Source organism: Calonectris borealis, chromosome 8, assembly GCF_964195595.1.
Source record: "Calonectris borealis chromosome 8, bCalBor7.hap1.2, whole genome shotgun sequence".
Lineage (NCBI taxonomy): Eukaryota > Metazoa > Chordata > Aves > Procellariiformes > Procellariidae > Calonectris > Calonectris borealis.
The window spans coordinates 2271229-2290436 of NC_134319.1; the positions used below are offsets into that span (position 1 = coordinate 2271229).

Here is a 19208-nt window from a genome sequence, read left to right on the forward strand (position 1 = left end):
TGCGTGCGCACACACAAGGATGTACATGGGAGGGGATGCCCACCCCAACTCGAGGGGGTTTTTCCCTTACAAAGAAGCAAAATAAGGAAACGGGCTTGGGGCTCCCTTCCCCCTACCCCAAACTCCGATCACAGGACCATGCAATTAACACATTCAACTGATGAAAAGAGTGCAGATAACGTAAATAATATGAACCCCCAACTGAAATTTTTAATAACCAGATACACATGGCGGTACAGCTGACCTTCCCAGCAAGTCACAGAGGTCTAAAACCATCTGGAGGGTTGTGTGAGAAAAAGCCATCGCATCGCGTGGAGTTTTCCTGTTTTGCATGCTCTGAAGTAACTGCAGAAGTCATCTGAACCAAATTAAGTCTCCCAGAAATTGAACCACTCTTTGATTACCAGCAGTGACCCTTTTTCATGTATTCTCTGGTAGAGGGAATCGCAGTTTCTTTCCAGCTTTCCAGTTGTGCGTGCGTGCGGTAATTTCCTTGATTAGCGTTGGGAAAGTTCACTCACGGTTCCCCTCTTGGCTGCCCACACCGCACCCTCGCTGCTCACGTTTTCTCTGCACCGGCAGTTGCACTATTTGCTTTTACTTCTTCAGCTGCAGCGCGGGGCTGAGCGCTGGCCCCAGCACAAGGCTCTGCAAGGACACGACCACAGGGACCTCTGCGGGCACGCAGGAGGGCAGTGCCATCAGCACCGTGTGCATGGCAGCTCCTTCGACTGCTCGGCAGCTGGTCCTTCACCCCATCCTAACCAAACACTCTGCAGGTGAAGCTTGCTTGCCTTCCTTTTTGTGCAGAGGAAGAAAATTCGGCCTAATTTATGATAGGATTTGCCAGATTTAGGAGGCCAAGCACCCTGGGAGTGCGCTGGCTCCAGGGCCACCACGTGCGATACGGGGTGGAGTCCAGGGCAGCATCCAGCCACACGTGGGAAATCTCCCTGGTGCTTCAGCGTGGAAAATCCCATCTTTCTGGCTCTTTATGGAAGAAACAACTCTCTTCCTTTCCTAGGAAGGTTAGGGAGAGCCACGCAGAGGCACACGCAGTTCTTGGCCTTTCTGTCCCCGCGACAGCCTCAGTGATAGTCCTGTTGTTATTCCTGCTCCTATTCCCCTTTGGAGTACGGCATCAGAGGTGTTCCTGGTGCTTTACAGGGAGAATAAAGACAGGAGGATGTATCTGCTGCTGATGTAAATCCTTTGAAGTCGATTTATACCAGCTGGGGTTCCCTGAGGCCAAGAGTCCTTATGCAAAGAGGCTGCTTAAAAAAGTTTTAGTCATTTGCAGGAGCTGAGGGCAATTTCAAGATAAAAGAGCTGCTTAAGATGCTGCGGGGTTGCAGCCCCAAGTACCTAGGGAGAGTGGGGTCCCACCCCACACTTTGATGGAGGAATCTCGGTGCAGATCTCCAGTGTGTAAAAATGTTTATAAACTCTGTTCCCCGCGACCCACCCTTCTGACGCAAACATTACATCCCTCGCTCTTCCACCGCTCCTAGAAATCCTTAGACCAAAAGGATTTGTGGTACGAGGGTTACTTTCGCCTTTGATTTCTACGCAAAGGCAGCTGGGCTGAATCCTTCTCAGCTTAATTGCCCAGGTAAATCACTTCAGTTCCAGAGGCGCAATTAAACTTTGGTGTAACTCCATTCATTTCAACAGCTCTTCTCCTGGGAATAATTGGACGCCCAGCACCAGGAGCTGGGAAGAGCTGACACTCACCTGCCTGTGTGACAGAGCGGGAACGAGAGTCCAGCCGGAAATCATTTACACGCAGGAGGGAAATTACTCATGCACGTATACGGCAACCAGGACAAACAGCAAATGCGTAATGCTTTTGTCTGGACCTCTGGTCGCTCGAAGAGAATGGATGTGACACTCATGCGCTACTGCAGATTTTTTAAAAAATGAGATTAATCTCATCGCCTGTGTTTGAGAAGCTAGAAGAAATATTTGTAAATACCTAGCTCTCCCTTCCTGACACGGATACCTTGTTCCTGTATTGCACAGAGACACCTAAGCCTTAGGCAGACAAAACTCCAGGAGTTAGGATTTTGCCCAGGCAGAGCGAGGCTCGCAGGGTGCAATCCCGGGTGCCCCGCGACAGCGGTCGGTACCAAACCTGGACACCCCCTGCTCACTCCTGAGACGGGCAGGGAAGCAGAGCTCTGGTACACGAGCACCTTTTTACTCTCTGAAGGTAATTTTTCATTACTCTGTTTTTTCCCCAAACTACATTTGGAAAACCTGCTGACTCTGGAGTGCTGGAGCATTTCTTTTGTTGTTTCTTAAAAAGTTTGCAAGTCAAAAGAGCTAAAATTCTTTCATTTATAGGAGCAGTCATCTGATCGTTTATCTGTGCTTTCCTGATGTTATATCACTTACAGAAAGGACTGTGTCAAACACATTTGCAGCTGTCCTTGTTACTTCATAATTTCTATCGATTTTCCTTTTTAAGCACTCACATGAAGGATGATGGGAAGGTGCATTTAAATGTTTAAAGAAAAAAATTATCCCATTTCACACTAATCAGTACTAAAGGAGAAAGTCTGCAGGCACATTTCAGTGCCTGAAGAAAAGTGGCATGGTTGCAGTCAACTATCAGTCATTAAAAAAATCAAATGCTTTTGCAACTCTTTCTAGTTCTTGTTTCCTAAAACAATATAGTTTTTAATGCGCTAGAAACTATTTTTAATGAGATACAAAGTACTATTTGTTTTTTGGGTTTTTTTTGTTTTCCCTTCAGCTTATTTTTTAAACCAAAAAGTAAACACACGGTTATGAAATCTCCAATTTCACATCAAAGGAGAGTTGATTTATATATATGTTCAAAGGAAGACTTTAAAGGAGTAACATCATGACCAACTTGTTGGCCTTATGTTATTAGAATAATTTAAAAATCCACAATGTAAATGTTGATAAATAAATAGCATGTTGCCATAAATCAGCATGTGGCTGCTCATGAAAGCAATAACATATATCTGATGTAGACAGAATAATATTCAGATTTTACCTGTAAAGTTTAGCATTTCTGAAAGTAGCAGAACCTCCCTTGGGTGGGACATATTTACGCAACACAGGGCTTAAAAAGTGATGAAGTGGAACCTAAAGCAGGAGTGTTATCACCGGTACATTTCCAGCTCATTTCCAGACAAATGAGACTTGAAATATGCAAATTGCATTAAAATGCCGGAAAGGAAAAACTCCCTATAGGATCCTGCCCAAGGAAAGCACTGTGAATTAGCACGGCTTAGAAACGATACTGAATTTCCTTATTTAAAAGCAGGCTCGGGGCATGTTACTCACTTGCTGGGAACTGGTAAGGCAGAAGAAAAACCCCCTCCACCCGATGCTGGGGAATTGGTAAGGTCATGGAGAAACCATCCCGTTTACTTTCCTGAAAATGAATGTGTCATGTGTTTACAAGGTGTGCCCGCCTGAGTTTTTGTTGGCACAGGGAGAAAATGCCTGCCATACCCTGCAGGGCCAAATCTGCTTACCACCTCCTCGGTCAGGGCAGTCCTGCAGCATCTATTGCCGATAGATTCAAGTCTCGGTATATCCAATACCATTGTGTTTGGTACCCAACAGCCCTTGGTTTAGATGTACATTTGTTTGAATTGACATAAAATACCAGGACTGAGAGAGTTTAAGATTTCACGCTGCGTGGCGTGACAAAGCACATATTGTCTGTCTCCTCGGGCAGAAAAACCGCGGCAGCAGGGTACGGCCCAGTCTGCAGCTTGAACTGAAGCTTTGGGTTCCTTTGGAAGAGGCTCAGGTCGGTTTCTGCTTCATCCAGAATGCTCTTCCCATACTTAAGAATAGGTCTCTTCCAGCCAATTAATACATGCGTCTATATCTGGAGTCTACGTGTCAGTTTATTATATTTTGTATTAATTTCCTCACCGGTAAGCAGCAAACAAATGCCTGGCACCAAAACCCCTCACCTGTTAAAACTGCACACCGCAAGAGCTCTCTGTCAGACAGAAGCTCAGCAGCAGTCCCCCAGGAACTGCGCCCTCCCCATCATTGAAAGGTGCATTTCGTAACATAAAACAAATTGCACTGTAAGGAGAAAGGACGACACAAACGGCAAGCTACAGGCAAGGGGTAACTCTAGCATCACCTTTCCCAGAGCAGCTGCGTGCAGCGTGGTGAGCATTCATACCACTTTTTCATCCCAGCGCTGCTTTTATTCTTCACTCGAAGAGGCGAGTCAATCAAACCAGAAACAAGCAAAAACACTTGTTCTGCAAAATCATTTTTATAGAGTTTTACCAGGTAGAAAAATGTTTGTCGTGTTAACTGCAAAAGGAAAATCAGGAAGAAGAGACGATGAGTACCAGCCCGAGCTGAAGGCTAGGAAGCAACAACAAAATTAAAACCTACAGCAGCTTGTTTGTTGACATAAAGTTGATTAAAGAAAGACCTGATGCAGCTGACAACATCTGTGGCCTCGAGAGCAGATAGTGCTCCAGAAGGCTGCAGATCTCAGACCAAAATCTTCTGTCAGTCACACCCATGCAAACCACACTGATGAAGCGTTGACTGCCAAAGGAAGCCAAATGACTACGTAAAGAGAGCCCACAAACCAGAGAGCCTCCCCAGCCACTCGCCCCTGCCAGGGCAGGCAGGGAGCAAGTAGACGCATCCCTGCTCCTGCGGGGTTTGGGAGTGAACCGTAAGGAGATGCTGGACATTCGGATTAAACATGCCTGGATTATATTCTCAATCTTCAGAAAAAAAAAAAACTGAGAGGGAAGAGCATTTGTCATTTAACAAGAGAGCAATGCAATTAAACATGGGATTTTATTAATCGTATGAAGCAGCAATTTAAATTTAATTTAAATTTGAGTCAGGCTACACAGTCATCATTTAGGCAAATCCAGCTGGGATTTTACCTGAGTAGGAGAACAGGCTTTGGAAAATTCAAATAACTTTGTGCCCCGAGATGACTGTTCCAAGACGCCCATAATGAGAAAAACTCTGGCAACTTTTAATCGACAGAAGTCTGTTTGCTTCAGAAAACACAGGTTAAAGAGTAAGTCCTGTGGAAGAAGTCAGTGTAGCTCTACAACACAGTATCCCCCCCTCAAAAAAACGTGGCAGTTGGTCCTGCCAAAATGAAAATGAGCCTAATGCAAGCACCAAAACCATACGGAATACACTAATTAATGTAAATACATTTAAATGAAAAATCCTTCGCACATAGAGATAGGCAAATGATTTGCAGAATGATTTTTATGCAGCATTTGCCCAGCTGTGCTAAACCAGCAGCAAGGTGAGGCACTTCTCATTTATTTGCTTTAAACACAGAGCAAAGGCTTTAATCAGAGGAATCTCTCCCTCTAAGAGCTCTGACGGATGAGCCTTCAAACCAATACATCTCCACAACATGTTCTGGCTTTGATAACACAACATCTTTCAATTAAGTTTCACTTAGTGCAAATATTTTGATCACCAGCTGCCCCACTGAAAGCAGTTGGTCTGCAACTGGGTAAAAAATGAGGAGTCCCGAGTCAGGCTGTGGAAACTGGCCTGGTCCACAAAATCAGGGTCAGAATTAGGACTGCTCCGAGGATTAAATCCTACTTTGAAATCCTTCACAGCTCACCCTCATCCTAAGTGATGCTTCTCCTCTGAGATTTCATGCGTCTCCAGTATCCTCACTTCACTTCCAGAGAGGTCACTGCTCTGAACAGTTAGTCACTCTCTAGTCCTGCCCTCAAATCATGATTCACTTTGAACCTGCCTTTGAGCTATTATTTATTTAAGCCCCACCCTAATGTGTTATAACGTAGAAGTCTGAGAATGCAGAACTTTAAAACCCATCACATCCTAGTACAGGCAGAAATGTTTAAAGGACATGCTAGAAGGTCCTGGGCACCGTCGTGTCCCAGAGGATGGCAGCTCCCCAGAAAGGCTCCTGGGAAGTGGATTTGAACCAAAATTCAAACCCCAAAGTCTTCATCTCTGCTGTGGCTACCTAGACATGCACCAGCAGTACATATGGTGTGTGGCTGTGGGATCTCCCTCGTACGGGCTTTTCCCACCCATTTACCGCAACAGTCCCAGAAGATGAGAAAGCATCCGCCACTCAAAGTCACTTTGCTCTAGGAGGGTATCTTGAATGGTGGCACTGGCTCCTAATACTGTACCGACACTTTTCACAGACAACGGTGCAGGTTTCCAGTATTTCATTTTTTAAATATTTGAATCAGTTTAACTAAGATATCTGGAAACTGACAGCCCAGAGGGCTCGCAAGACCAAAATATTAGATGGTTAAATAAGCCCACGTATGGCCCCACTATTCCACCTCACTCTTAAGACACGTTTGATATAATGAGAATGATTTATTTTAGAGACCAAAGAGCAAGGGAGGAGGAATAGGATAGATATGGAGACAGCGACCCTAAAAGTCCATTTATGATAGTGATGAGAACTGATACACAGCAGTTGACTCGGACCCAGCTCCCCAAGCCTTGAACATCCATGAGGAGCTCTGAGGGGTTTCACGGTCTGGGGCAAAGCCACCGTCCAGAGCTGGCTCCTCCTCACCCAGTAGGCTTCACTTGAACCTCATGTTCACCACTCCCAAGTGTCTCTGTTAAAAAACCTGGCTCCCACTTCACACATAGCTTTGCCTTAAGAAATACAGTGCCCTGTCCTCTAGAGCAAGGACATCCTTAACACAAATGAAAAGCCATCAGATAAAACAAAGATGGAGTGAATATTCCCAACCTCAGCTATAAACAGCTCCTACCGCAGTGTTGATCAAGCACAATGATCATCTAGTGTTCTGCTCTGCAGACAGCAGCTGTACATCTAAGAAACAGTTAACCGCTGCGGAGCACGCAACCTGCGTTAGGACTCTGCAGGGACCAGCTCTGCAGGGACCAGCTCTGCAGGGACCTCCGCGGAGCAGTGCCAGGGGCTGCTGCAACCGGCCCGCCGCACTCCGGAGAGCTCTCCCAGGCGTTCGGGTCACGGATCCCTGTTTCCGTAATGCCGAGTCCCCGGGCGAGGGGAATACCGGTGCGCGGCTGGGGAACCGCGTGCAGAGCTCAGTGATTCATCCCGGCTTGTAAAAACAGGAGACGTGGAAGTCTCTTTGTTTCGCTGGCTGATGCACAAGTGAACAAGCCTCTCTTTGTGCAGCGCTCGGTTATTTTAAAGCATATTAAACAAAGGAAGTTACAGCAAAAGCAAGCGAAAGACTAAACAGCTCGGCACCACTTAAGGGAAACATCACATACGAAGAGGACAAGATTTGAGGCTGACGGACTGGCAGAAAACAGGCGAGCGAGCGTGGAGGCTGTGCAGCCCAGCACATACGCTGCTGGCACTTGGCCCCGCGCCGCGCTCGACCTCCACCACAGACCTCAGGAGTTTACATTAGTGTCCAGATGTTTATTTAGCCACTGCCTCCTGAAAGCTAGGTGCGGCCTTGCTCCTCTTTTCTGACCAAAATGCCCTTTGAAATACAAGCAAAATGAAATCAGTTATGTTTATCTTAGTGGCTTCTGGCTCACAAGCGACCAAGATAGGAGTGCGGAGCCCCGCTGTGCTACTGCCCCGAGCTGCCGGCTGAAAATGGCCCTGGGTGGCAAGATTTGAGTCACGTTATTCAGCACTTGGTAGTAACGGAGATGTCTTTAAGAGTTGAAATAAGAGAGTTTAAGGATTTACTCTGCAGTGTTTGTAGCTGCACGAGCACTGCTGGCAGGGAAGGGTCCCCCAGGGAACAGTCCGGGGACAGAAGTGGGTTTCCAAAGTTGCAAGAGCACAAGGCAGGCACCCTGACGACACCACTTCTGTCTACTCAAAATTAGAATATCCCCACAGACCGCAAATTATGTTATCTGTCCATTTACTTACTCGATGGACTGCAAAAAGCTCTAAATAAGACTGGTCTAATTTAGGGAGATGGAAAGGTTAGGTCCATTCAGATACATCCATTTTATGCATGATCTGGGCTGAATCCTGCACAGACAGGCAGGTAGCTCTTCAGAAATAATACATTTTCTCCATCCCTCATTTCTGTGATACTAACGGCCCCATAAAAACTTGGATCTGGCAAGACCAGCATTTCAGCTGGGAAAAATATTTGTTCCTTTTTATGATTCGGGGGATGCACTGAGCATGTCCTCCCCCAGATCCCAAATGCTACATTAGGGAATAGAGCTGAGAGGGTCCTACGCTTCCGTCTGCAGGACAAGCGAGGCTGCGGACAGCTGCCTAATGCCAAACGCAACATTACAGGGTGACCACTAAGAGAGAAAATACCCCCTCTTTATCAGCAGGCCCATGACTCACAAATCCTTCTAAGACACAGCAGTTGCCTGACAGGGTGATAAATGCAGGAAAAAAAGAATATATATATTACAATAATGTAAATATGTGTGGTCTGCTTCTGCAGGCAGCACTGAGTGCCTACAGAGCTTCACAGGTAATTTTGTTTCATTGCAAAGCTGCAGTGCCATACTCTGCTCACAGCAAAAGATTAGTGTAATGTTAGGAAAATAAATTCCCTTGCATTCCCTGCAACCACGTAGTTTTCCAGGTAGTTTTTTCTCTAATTTAGAAAGATAAGGGCACCAGTGCATGGCCAGTTGTTCTTTAGCAGAAGCTTGCAGCTGGAGCACCAAGGGACTCGGGCTGGTTTGCGGATTAGGCACTGCTCTGGTAACGCATCAGGACTCACGGACGCCGACAACAGTGCACCCGGAGAACAGAGTTCCCCTCTTTGCCAGTTTTATGTCTGATCCCTGCTCGCAGGACTGTAGGGTCCCACTGTGCAAGCAGCAGTGCTCCCTTGGCTCACAGTGATGTCAGTGTAATCAGGCTCGTTAGCTCACAGTAAGATTAGCTGCTCATTTCCTCACTTCTCCTGTAATTAACTCACATCTTAAAAAAGTATACGCACATGTTTTAACTGATGTTTTCCGAAAACCATCAACTTAGAGTCAGGATGCCGTCCTGCATGGCGTTTCCCCCCAGCGATTCCTTGTCGGTGCAGGACTTCTGAGAATCACCCTGTGAACACGTATGCCGAGATCCTCCCTCTCTGCCTGCTGTTGTTGCAACTCTGGATTTTCTAAACTACGTCTGTCAGGAAGGAGACAGGAAATTCGAGTCACACTTGCAACAGCTGTGCCATGCCTACTATCAGTCTCAAATGACGTAGTTTGGCTTGGGTGGCGCGGGGCCAGGAACTCGGCGAGAGCGGAGGTCAGGAAGATAGGTCACTGTTTATACTGCTCTTGCACTTGGGAGCATGCTGAGTCTATTTGCTTTCTTCCTATCTATGCTGTTTCTCTTTCCGTTTTTCTTTAATAATGTGGAGCCCAAGCATCCTGTTTTCAAAACATCTGACTGTTTTGCTATTTACCGGTGACAAATTTAAATGCCTTTGACCGAAGCAGGCAGTTGAGTGGGATACTTGGCGAAGGCAAAAACCTGACCAATTAAGGACCGTTGCAGCCTCCTCCTGAAGATGCCCGTTTCCAACCCAACGGCTTCTCGCACTGTAAGATCACTCTGCAGAGCATACGTCTGCCACCAAAACTCGAAAACCACAAACCCCCAGAGTAACTTGTGTCAATATTTACCGCTTATGAGGAAAGGAAAGCAAGGTGTGAGGCCATTTTATGCTTTTCTTTCACAGATGAAAACGATACTGGAAGTTGACCAAAAAGTGCAGACATTTCAGAAACTGGTTATGAAAGAACAAAGTTTTGGGAACCTTTTGCTCGACCCAGCTGTAAGCCATTTGCACACAGAGGGATGACAACTTTTAATTACTACACTAAGCAATTTAGTTAGTCTTTCACCTTCACGAGTCCAGATTGGCACTCAGTGAAAAAAACAAATCTCAAAAGGAAAGGCATCAGCGTCCACACTGGACGTGCAGCCTTCTCTGCAGCCTAAACGTTTCCAAACTTTCACCCCGGCTTCCCTCAACACCATCTCAAAAAAAATATTCCTTTCTTGAAAGCTCGGTCTATAAAACTTTTATTGCTTCCTTTGCCCCTGCACGTCGTGGTAATCACTAACAGAGGAGGAAGTTGAAATAATACGGCCTTTCTTTGCTCAACTTTTTCCATAAAATCAGTTTATGATTCAACATTTCTGATTTCATTGATTTCCAATTAGGAAAAAAAAAATAATAACATCGGGTTCGTGCCGTACAACTCAGAACTGGGCTTAACCATGGCAACGGGTCGAAGGCATGGATGCAGCAGGCACAGCCCTCGTCCCAACGACCGAGCAAGCTCAAGTCGGGACTGCATGACCTACTCCATCGGACAACACACGGCTGCAAACGCTGCATGAAAGCCTGGGTGCACAGACTTGCGCTTGAAAAAACAAGGCACGGGGATGGGGAGCAGCCAGCCTGTCCCGGAGGTGTGAAGGCTCCGCTGGCAGCCAAGCGCTGCCCCGGGCAGCGGCTGGGATCAGAGCGGGGAGGTGGCTCCGGCCCCGGGGGAGGGAGCGCCTCCCATCCGGCTGCAGCCACCCCGGCGAGTTAAGGTCTGACTCGGGGAGATGCTGAAATTCGGCTGATGCTTTGGCTCGGCAGGACGGAGCTGGGGAGCCCGGCTCCAGCACGGGGAGCGGGGAGGCAGGAACACTAACTTCCAAAAGTTGCACAAAGGCTTTCAGACCTCGCATTTCGCTTTCTTTCCTCTCTGCTGCTTCTCAGTGTACTCCCGGGACTCTCCGCTCTCCCTCCTGCTTCTGTGACTTTTAGCACAGCATACTTTTCTTACTTTATTTTAGCACAGCATACTTTTCTTACTTTATTTTAGCACCTTACTCCTCGCAGAAAAACTCAAAACTCCCCTTTCGCTCACGGCGCATTAAAAACTAAAAAAAAAAAAGGTCTCGGGAGGCGGGCGAGCAGCTCCTCTCGACGCTCATTCCCTATGCACAATCTTTGACTTCGCACCCTCATCATGTGCTGGCAAGCGGTGCCGAGCCAGCCCACCACATTAAAAACAAAATTAAACGCTTACCGAAAGACAAAACAGCAATAAAATAACGTACCACAATGTTTAGAGTTTGCCATTATTACGGACAGACAACAATGAAGATAATTGACTTTTGAAGTGATAATTTGTTAAATGCGGGCGTTTTCGCAGTGTTTCTGGTAATATCGGTTCCGAAGGGACCGGCGCTAATTGAAACCTCTTTTACTTCTCAGAAATGAGCCCGGCGGTAAGGATCGCTCTCCCCGCGCCGTCTCGCCCTGCCACCGCCAGTTTTTTCTGGCCGTGCCTCTGCGGGGGAAACCCGCACCTCCTTCCCCGGGAGTAACCTGGGAGTTGCTCTCCTGTACAAACGCGTAGACGGGCCGGGCATCACGTTGCCGTGCCCCGCTCCCCGCATCCCCCCGCTCCACATCCCCCCGCTCCACATCCCCCCGCCCCGCATCCCCCCGCCGCTAGGCTCACCTTGTTGGATGCCATCTCGCTGACGGAGCGGTAGGTCTGGATGGTCTCCAGCTGATCCAGGCACCAGTCGAGCTCCTCCAGCGTCTCCATGGCCAACTTCTGGTAGGGCTCCTCTGCGAAGAGGCAGACGGACATGTAGTCGGGCTGGCGCTGTGGCAGCCTCTCCATGGCGGGGCCGCCCGAGCCGCCGCCAGCGCCGCCGGAGGTGCCGCACCGCTCCCTCATCATGCGCCCGCCGCTGCGCTCCCCTCGCCGCCGGCGAGCAAATCCCCGCCCGCCGCTGGCACCCGGCACGGCCCCGGCCCCGGCCGCCCGCCCCGGCCCGCCCCGGCCCGCCCCGGCCCCGCAGCCCGCCCTGCCCCCGCGGGACGGGGAACCGGGCGCCCCCCGGGCAGGGCAGGGCCGGGCTGCGGCTCTGGGAGCGCCGGCCCCCCCCTCCCCGGCTGCTGCGGGGGCCCGGGCCGCCCCCGCCGCTCGGCGCTGCACGCGCCCGGGATGCTGGTCCTGCGCCAGCCCCGCTCCCCGCCCGGCCGGGCCCCTGCGCCCTGCCGGAGCCTGCTCCCCGGGCCTGCTCCTCTGCCCGAACAGCCCTGCTCCCCAACAGCCCTGCTCCCCAACAACCCTGGTCCCCAACAGTCCTGCTCCCCTGCCCCAACAGCCCCGCTCCCCAGCCCCAACAGCCCTGCTCCCCAACAACCCTGCTCCCCAACAGCCCTGCTCCACAGCCCCAACAGCCCTGCTCCCCAACAGCCCTGCTCCCTGCCCCAACAACCCTGCTCCCCAACAGCCCTGCTCCCCATACCCAACAGCCCTGCTCCCCAACAGCCCTGCTCCCCTGCCCCAACAGCCCTGCTCCCCAACAGCCCTGCTCCCCAGCCCCAACAACCCTGCTCCCCAACAACCCTGCTCCCCAACAGCCCTGCTCCCCTACCTCAACAACCCTGCTCCCCAACAGCCCTGCTCCACAGCCCCAACAGCCCTGCTCCCCAACAGCCCTGCTCCCCAACAGCCCTGCTCCACAGCCCCAACAGCCCTGCTCCCCATACCCAACAGCCCTGCTCCCCAACAACCCTGCTCCCCAACAGCCCTGCTCCCCTACCTCAACAACCCTGCTCCCCAACAGCCCTGCTCCACAGCCCCAACAGCCCTGCTCCCCAACAGCCCTGCTCCCCAACAGCCCTGCTCCACAGCCCCAACAGCCCTGCTCCCCATACCCAACAGCCCTGCTCCCCAACAACCCTGCTCCCCAACAGCCCTGCTCCCCTACCTCAACAACCCTGCTCCCCAACAGCCCTGCTCCACAGCCCCAACAGCCCTGCTCCCCAACAGCCCTGCTCCACAGCCCCAACAGCCCTGCTCCCCATACCCAACAGCCCTGCTCCCCAATAGGCCTGCTCCCCAACCCCAACAGCCTTGCTCCCCAGCCCACCTGGTCCTGCTCCCCAGCCCCACCTGGTCCTGCTCCCCAACAGCCCTGCTCCCCAACCCCACCTGGTCCTGCTCCCCAACAGCCCTGCTCCCCAACCCCACCAGCCCTGCTCTCCACCAGCTCTGCTCCCCAACCCTGCCAGCCCTGCTCCCTAATCCCACCTGGTCCTGCTCCCTGCCAACTCCTGCTCCCCAACTCCACCTGGTCCTGCTCCCCAATCCCACCTGGTCCTGCTCCCTGCCAACTCCTGCTCCCCAACTCCACCTGGTCCTGCTCCCCAGTTCCACGCATGATGCTCCCCAATCCCACCAGCCCTGCTCCCCAGCCCCACCTGGTCCTGCTCCTTAACTGCACCAACTCCTGCTCCTTGCCAGCCCCTGCTCCCCAACTCCACCAGCCCTGCTCCCCAACCTCACCTGGCCCTGCTCACCAACACCACCAGCTCTGCTCCTCAATGCAGCCATACCTGCTCCCCATCAGCCCTGGCTCCCCAATCCTGCCGGCCCTTGCTCCCCACCAGCCTTGACCATCAACTCCACCAGCCCCGCAACCTGCCCCCCAGTGCCACCCGCCTGTGCTCCCCAGCAGGCCCTGCACCTCAGCCCTGCCAGCCCTACTCCCCGACCCTGCCAGCCCCTGCTCCCTGCTCCCACCGAGCTCTGCTCCTTGACCCTGCCAGCAGGACAACGTGCTCCTGAGCGGCTCTCGGTGGAAAAGTTAAGGTTTACATAAGCGGATACAATGAATCATAAAATCTCCCCATGAATGTAACTGCTTCTCATAATACCAGTGACATATGCTTACCCCATAAATCTGTCAAAGTTAATGGATTCAGCATTTCTAATGGCACTGGCTGAGCAGGTAACAGTGACATCAGAGGTCAGGATTGCTCTGATATACACTCAGCAAAGTATCTGCTGTATAGCACATACGCTGTATGCGCATATGCCCCATACATGTGTATGCCACTGCCCTCCCTACCAAACTCTGGCTGGGACTGCGCGGGGTGTGCTCCCCGCAGGGCTGCCACTCTCTGTGGCCCCCCATGTCCTCGGGGCAAGGTATCTGCCTTCAGGCAGACCCTCTTCATCATTCACCATATCCATAAAGCAACAAACTTCATTAATAAGTATTGTATAGAGACCACACGGTCAATGTTTGAAGTTACATGGCAGAAAATAAATGCTGCCAAAGAGTAATTCAGCAGGGACTCGCAGGGAGCGCATGGCACAGACCCGTTTTAAAGATTCAGTACATCTGAATCTTTGTGGCATTGAAAGTTAGTGTTTTTTCTGTGCTGACAGAGCTCCAAACATGGCAAGTAATCTTGTTCTTGCATACTTCTGTGATACATACATCAAAAAGCAGGTGGAAATAGCCAAAACACACAGAATTTGGGCGTATTTTCCTTTCTAACATGCATATTCTCTATCAACTACTTTATCATGTAAATTAGCTGACCTGGAAGGGCTCAAATTCCTTGTAATAGAAAATGTTTGCATTGATAAAACTCACACAGGCTAAATCAAGATTTTAGGAATAGAAAAAATCATCTCCTCAGACAAACTAAAGAGGAGCTGACCATATGTTTAAATAATGAACCATACTGTGCTATTGTAATGTGTTCTCCTGCTCTAAGACTTCTCATTAAGCATGACCACGGCATGCAACCATGGTGCGAGCGATGTGTGCATTCCTGTACAGAAGGAGTAGGAGAAGGAATAGGCTCACTGTGGCACTAGACCCTAATTTAAGTCATTTGGGGATTTCCAGCCTTGGCGAGGGTCAGGGTTGCAGGACCTGCTGCCCCTATCACTTCACTTCAAGTCTTCACCTCCAGAAGAACCATCAGGGCAATGCAAGGCCAAGAACAGAAATCTACTTATTTTCCCCAGAGCTGAGGAAGGATCCAGGCTACTCCCTTACTTCGTAATCTGAGTTTTGTGTAATAAAAGGGGGAAAAAACCCCAAAATCATCAAGGAAAGATATTAGGTATTACAGAGAACAATGTGAATTATGAAAAAAGGAAACTTCAAGGGCTTAGGTATAGAGTGAATGGGTTTGGTAGTAGGCTACTGCCAGCTCTGAATTTTTTAAATTTTTATTTTCAGTTTTTAGAAGATGAGATAAAATAGAATGAATGTTTTATACAATCTAAATGTTTTTTAGGAATTTTAGCACAGTAGGTCTGGACAGTTGTGCAAAATGACCCTTCCTTCCCACTGGCGTTTTGCAGTGTGTGAGCTGCCCTTCTGCTTCGTTTCAGTGAGGCTTCCTGAAGGAAGCTTGTGAACAGTGGGGATCCCCTCAGGGTGAAGCGTGGTTTACTCAGTAAAAATATGAGTATTATCACTTACTTAGGCCTTTTCAACAAAAACATTTAGAGGACAATAGATTAACGATTTAAATGCAGATGTTTTGAAAACTGCCACTTAAAATATCTCTAGTCATTTCAATGGCAAAGATACAGTAAAGTGATAGTAAACAGTTCTGGCTAAGTATCATTTTAAGGAAAAAAAAAAGTTGAGATCTGCTACTGTTCAAAAGCTGTTTAGTGCCCAGCCTGGAAGAGATGTATAAAAGCACTGTTAACGTTTCTTTCAGAACTTGCTTTTTCTGACACTACGCCTGCCCATTTCCACTGGCCTGCCCACAGCTCCATCTGGGTCTTCGGACCCAGGGAAAGATACATCACCTGCATCCTCGGGCAGCTCTTCTTAAATTCTTCAGTGTCTTTTGGTTTTGACTAATCTAAATATTTTTTCACTCATTTTCTTAAGGAAATGAGTCTTGTGAAATGAGGCTCTGATGGCGTGCCTCCCTCCAGGTGTCTGCATGTCTTTCAGCTTCTCCACACCCTGCCCTCCTTCCTCAGTCATTTCTGAACCTGCTGGTGAGTTTTAGCTCCATTTGCTCGGCCAGTAAGTACGTCAAAGATACCACATTTGTACGAGTTTCAAGAAATCACACAGTCAAGTAGAAGAAGAGACACTACCATCCTCGACAGAAGGAAGACAGCCCGAGCTCAACCCTTCTTGGAAACTCAGTAACTAACTGTCTCCTAAGCCATTTTCTAAGTGACCCAGTCTGAGACCAATCAATGTGGAAACCCCAGTTCATATCAAACCAGCCCTCCTTGGGTACGTGCAACTCTGCTAACTCCGCTTGTTAACTTCTTGTGACTAGTTACAAATAAATTGTGAAAGCACTGGCTACGATTCCACAGATAAGGCTAAGTTTGCACCAAGTGTTTTTGAAAAACAGCATGTAAAATTAAAATACATACTCCAAGTCCCTAATGAAATGTTGTAAGATACACAGCTATCCAAAAATAAGTCAGATTTAAAGCCAATTAGAAGTTGCTCTTCTACGAATGTAATAACTTTCTGTGGGAATGATCTTAAAAGGGAGTAACATAGTTTTTCTAACTTTCTTAATAGTTAATATTCATGGATATATACCACATTAATCACATTTGAATATTTTAAAATTAACAGTACATTTTGATGCTGATAAGGGAAAACATACTTTATAGCAGAACCCAACACAGACCTCCGGAGAAGGAGCAGCTCCTCCCTTCCTGATGCACCGCGCCACCTTCCACCCTGCTCAGTGGTCCTGCAGCATCAGAAGGCACTGCCAGCGCTGCGTTCGGTATAGCACGATACACGAGAGTACGATACACTCTCGATAGCCTGTGATGCTTCAGTGCCAGCGCTGCCTGCAGCAGCAGCATTTGCTTCTGCAGAGGTGGCTGTGTGGGGCACAGGAGGGGACTGGAAGCGATGGTAGGGTTAAAATGCAAATGGGAGAATGGAGGAACCCTACAAAAGCAGGAGGAGAAGAAAAAGAGGAGTCACAGGGGAAAGATGAAGTGCATCGGGATTCTTTCACTGAATGGTATCTAGCGTCACTACAGGGATTCAAATAAACAGTAAACAGAAGTTTAGATGCTTCGTGACATGTTCTTTCCCTGAAGCCAAGGTGAGCGTCCCACTGATGTCAGGAGTGCAACACCCTCTGCCAGAAACACTCTCAAACCTTCTCCACTCACAGACTTCAATAACCTTCCTGGTACAGCTGATGCACATGGTCACTTACGGAAGCAGTCCTACAATTTCTGGGTATGGTCTCCTGGAATACTATATGACGCGTCTTCAACTGTATCATGTTCCAGTTTATATTTGGGTGTTGCATAACCAAGCCCTTACCCATAAAATTATAACCAGCATTTCCATCATTTTTTCTAGTGCCCTACGTGAAATTATTTCCGAGACAGAATAAAGAACTAATTAATGAAAGGAGTTCGTTTCAGTTTTCAAATATTACAGGTCTTTGTGCGCGACTTTCAATCCTGACGGCAATTTAGCAGGAATGGAGGTGACATTTCATCATAAGACCTGATTTGCTGCCAGTCCATCAGAGGACAGGCTGGCCGAGCCTTCAGAAGCAGCACACCATTTAATATTTTTCCGTTGGCACTTAAAATGCTCTAACATACTTAAATGCAATTCATTTATGTGCCAGTATTTTGAAACAGCTGCATTTTTGGTATTTTTTGCCATCTATTTCTTTTTCATATCTGTAAGATGATGGAACATACAGTATCTCTCACTAGAGAAGTGACTTAGCAGCCCATTTTTAGAAGCTTTTTCCCATTTACTGACTTGGCCGTGCTATCGTTTTCTCACAGTGAGAGCTGCTAATGAATATGGACTTGAGGCTTTTTTTCTTCTTGAATACTTGAAAAATGAAAGGTTTTGGAGATCATCCTCTTTTCTGGGAGTGGTTCAGCCTAAGAGCAAATATGCATTTCATCTGAAAGCCTATGAAAAGTCGCAGATGAGAAGGGGGCTTAATATGATGGAACTCTTGCCCGACGCTCCCCCAGCAACCCCGTCTGTACCAGGCTTCTCTGCAGCACAGAGCTACAGCCCCTCGCTGCGGCACGCCTGTGTGTGCAAGCCCCTGTGCTCGTCCTCGCCGCTGGCCCCGATATCTCTGAGCAGGAGGCCAATGTTATCTGCAGCTGCAGCCGCGCAGTCTGGTTCCTCTCTTAACCCACAAACTCACTGTCCCCCATCCTGTTATCCAAATACACCGAGCTCCACAACACGGAGGCAGCAAGGCGGGATGGTGGGGCAGAGACCCCAGTCCCCAAGCTGCAGGAGTGAATGGTGGCTTTGCCCTTGATTTATGCAGGAGATAAACCAATTTAGGAAACATTTTGAAACGAGATCCCAACGCCAAAATTCAAAGTGAGTTTTCCTCTCTCCTGATTCCCTCACAATTCTCTCTTGTCACCCGAGTCCCTTTTAAATAAATACATTAAGACATAGGATTCCTTGTTTCTGGCAGAAAGTGCAAAGGCTAAAAAGTTTTAAGAGTGGTCAAAATACCAGATCCCAAACAAGTGAGTTAAAAAAGTTGGAGAGGAGTTGCAGTTCTTCTCTTTGCTCAGCAGAATATTGCAGGTGCCAAATAACTAAGTCTTCCACGAACTAGTGAAACACACTTAAGCAGGCTAATATTACTAACGGGTTTCTGTCTTGTGAACAGATTGTCCAGTTTAGCTGGCAAGAAACATTGAATGCAAATATTTGCAGACATCTTTACAAACTCCTCAGCTCTTTACAAACTCCTGAGCTCTCCTCAACTCTTAAAGATGAAATTATGGACTGACTGTACTGATAAAAGACTTAATTCCTAATTCCGCAAAGAAAAGAAATAAGTTACTTCTAATGGATTGTAACTTTGCACATAAACTTTAGGCATGTAGAGTTTAAGACTCAAAGCTCCCCGAACAGTCTCTATCAAAAAGGGCTGCTTTCTGTGCCAAAAAAAACCCGAAGAGAAACTTTTACAATGAAGGGTAAAAAGCAAGGCATTGCAGCTCACAGCAGTTTTCCCAACTTTAACACAGTATATCCTATTCCACATGCAAAGCCACTTGTTTACAGTGCCAGTAAGACATCTTCTGGGTTATTTACTTTTAATTGCATCCTGGTTGCAATAAATTGGAGCTATTTATAATCATAAACTTCTTCAACATTTGAGGCCGTCCTTCCCACAAGCACTCTGCGCTCAGCTCCAGCCTGCCTTCATAGCAGCAATTCATCTGAGACTCGAGCGACGGCCGCTGAGGTCACCAAAGTGCCCATTTTCCAGTGATTCCAGTTGATTTAATAAAAAATATTATCATTCTATCTTAATCTTACCTCAACAACAATTCAGACTCAGGATCAAATCTGTTCATTTAAAAGTAAAATTAATAAGAGCAGAGCAATTGCTCACTTTTGCCTTGGA

The 19208-nt window shown here is 48.3% G+C and overlaps 2 protein-coding genes across 4 annotated transcripts in view; one reads left to right on the forward strand and one right to left on the reverse strand.

Annotated features, from left to right (window-relative positions):
* Positions 1–19208, forward strand: part of SLC35D1 (solute carrier family 35 member D1) — a 226959-nt gene that overhangs the window by 173532 nt on the left and 34219 nt on the right. The window lies entirely within an intron of this gene.
* PDE4B (phosphodiesterase 4B) overlaps positions 1–19208 on the reverse strand; it is a 219467-nt gene that overhangs the window by 15956 nt on the left and 184303 nt on the right. For 2 of the 3 annotated variants that reach the window (XM_075155562.1, XM_075155563.1), the window contains one exon: positions 11473–11585. In XM_075155562.1, coding sequence (XP_075011663.1) covers positions 11473–11585 — 113 coding nt within the window. Of the gene's footprint in view, positions 1–8942; positions 11082–11472; positions 11586–19208 lie in introns of those variants that run through there. The other variant, XM_075155564.1, reaches the window with a different exon arrangement.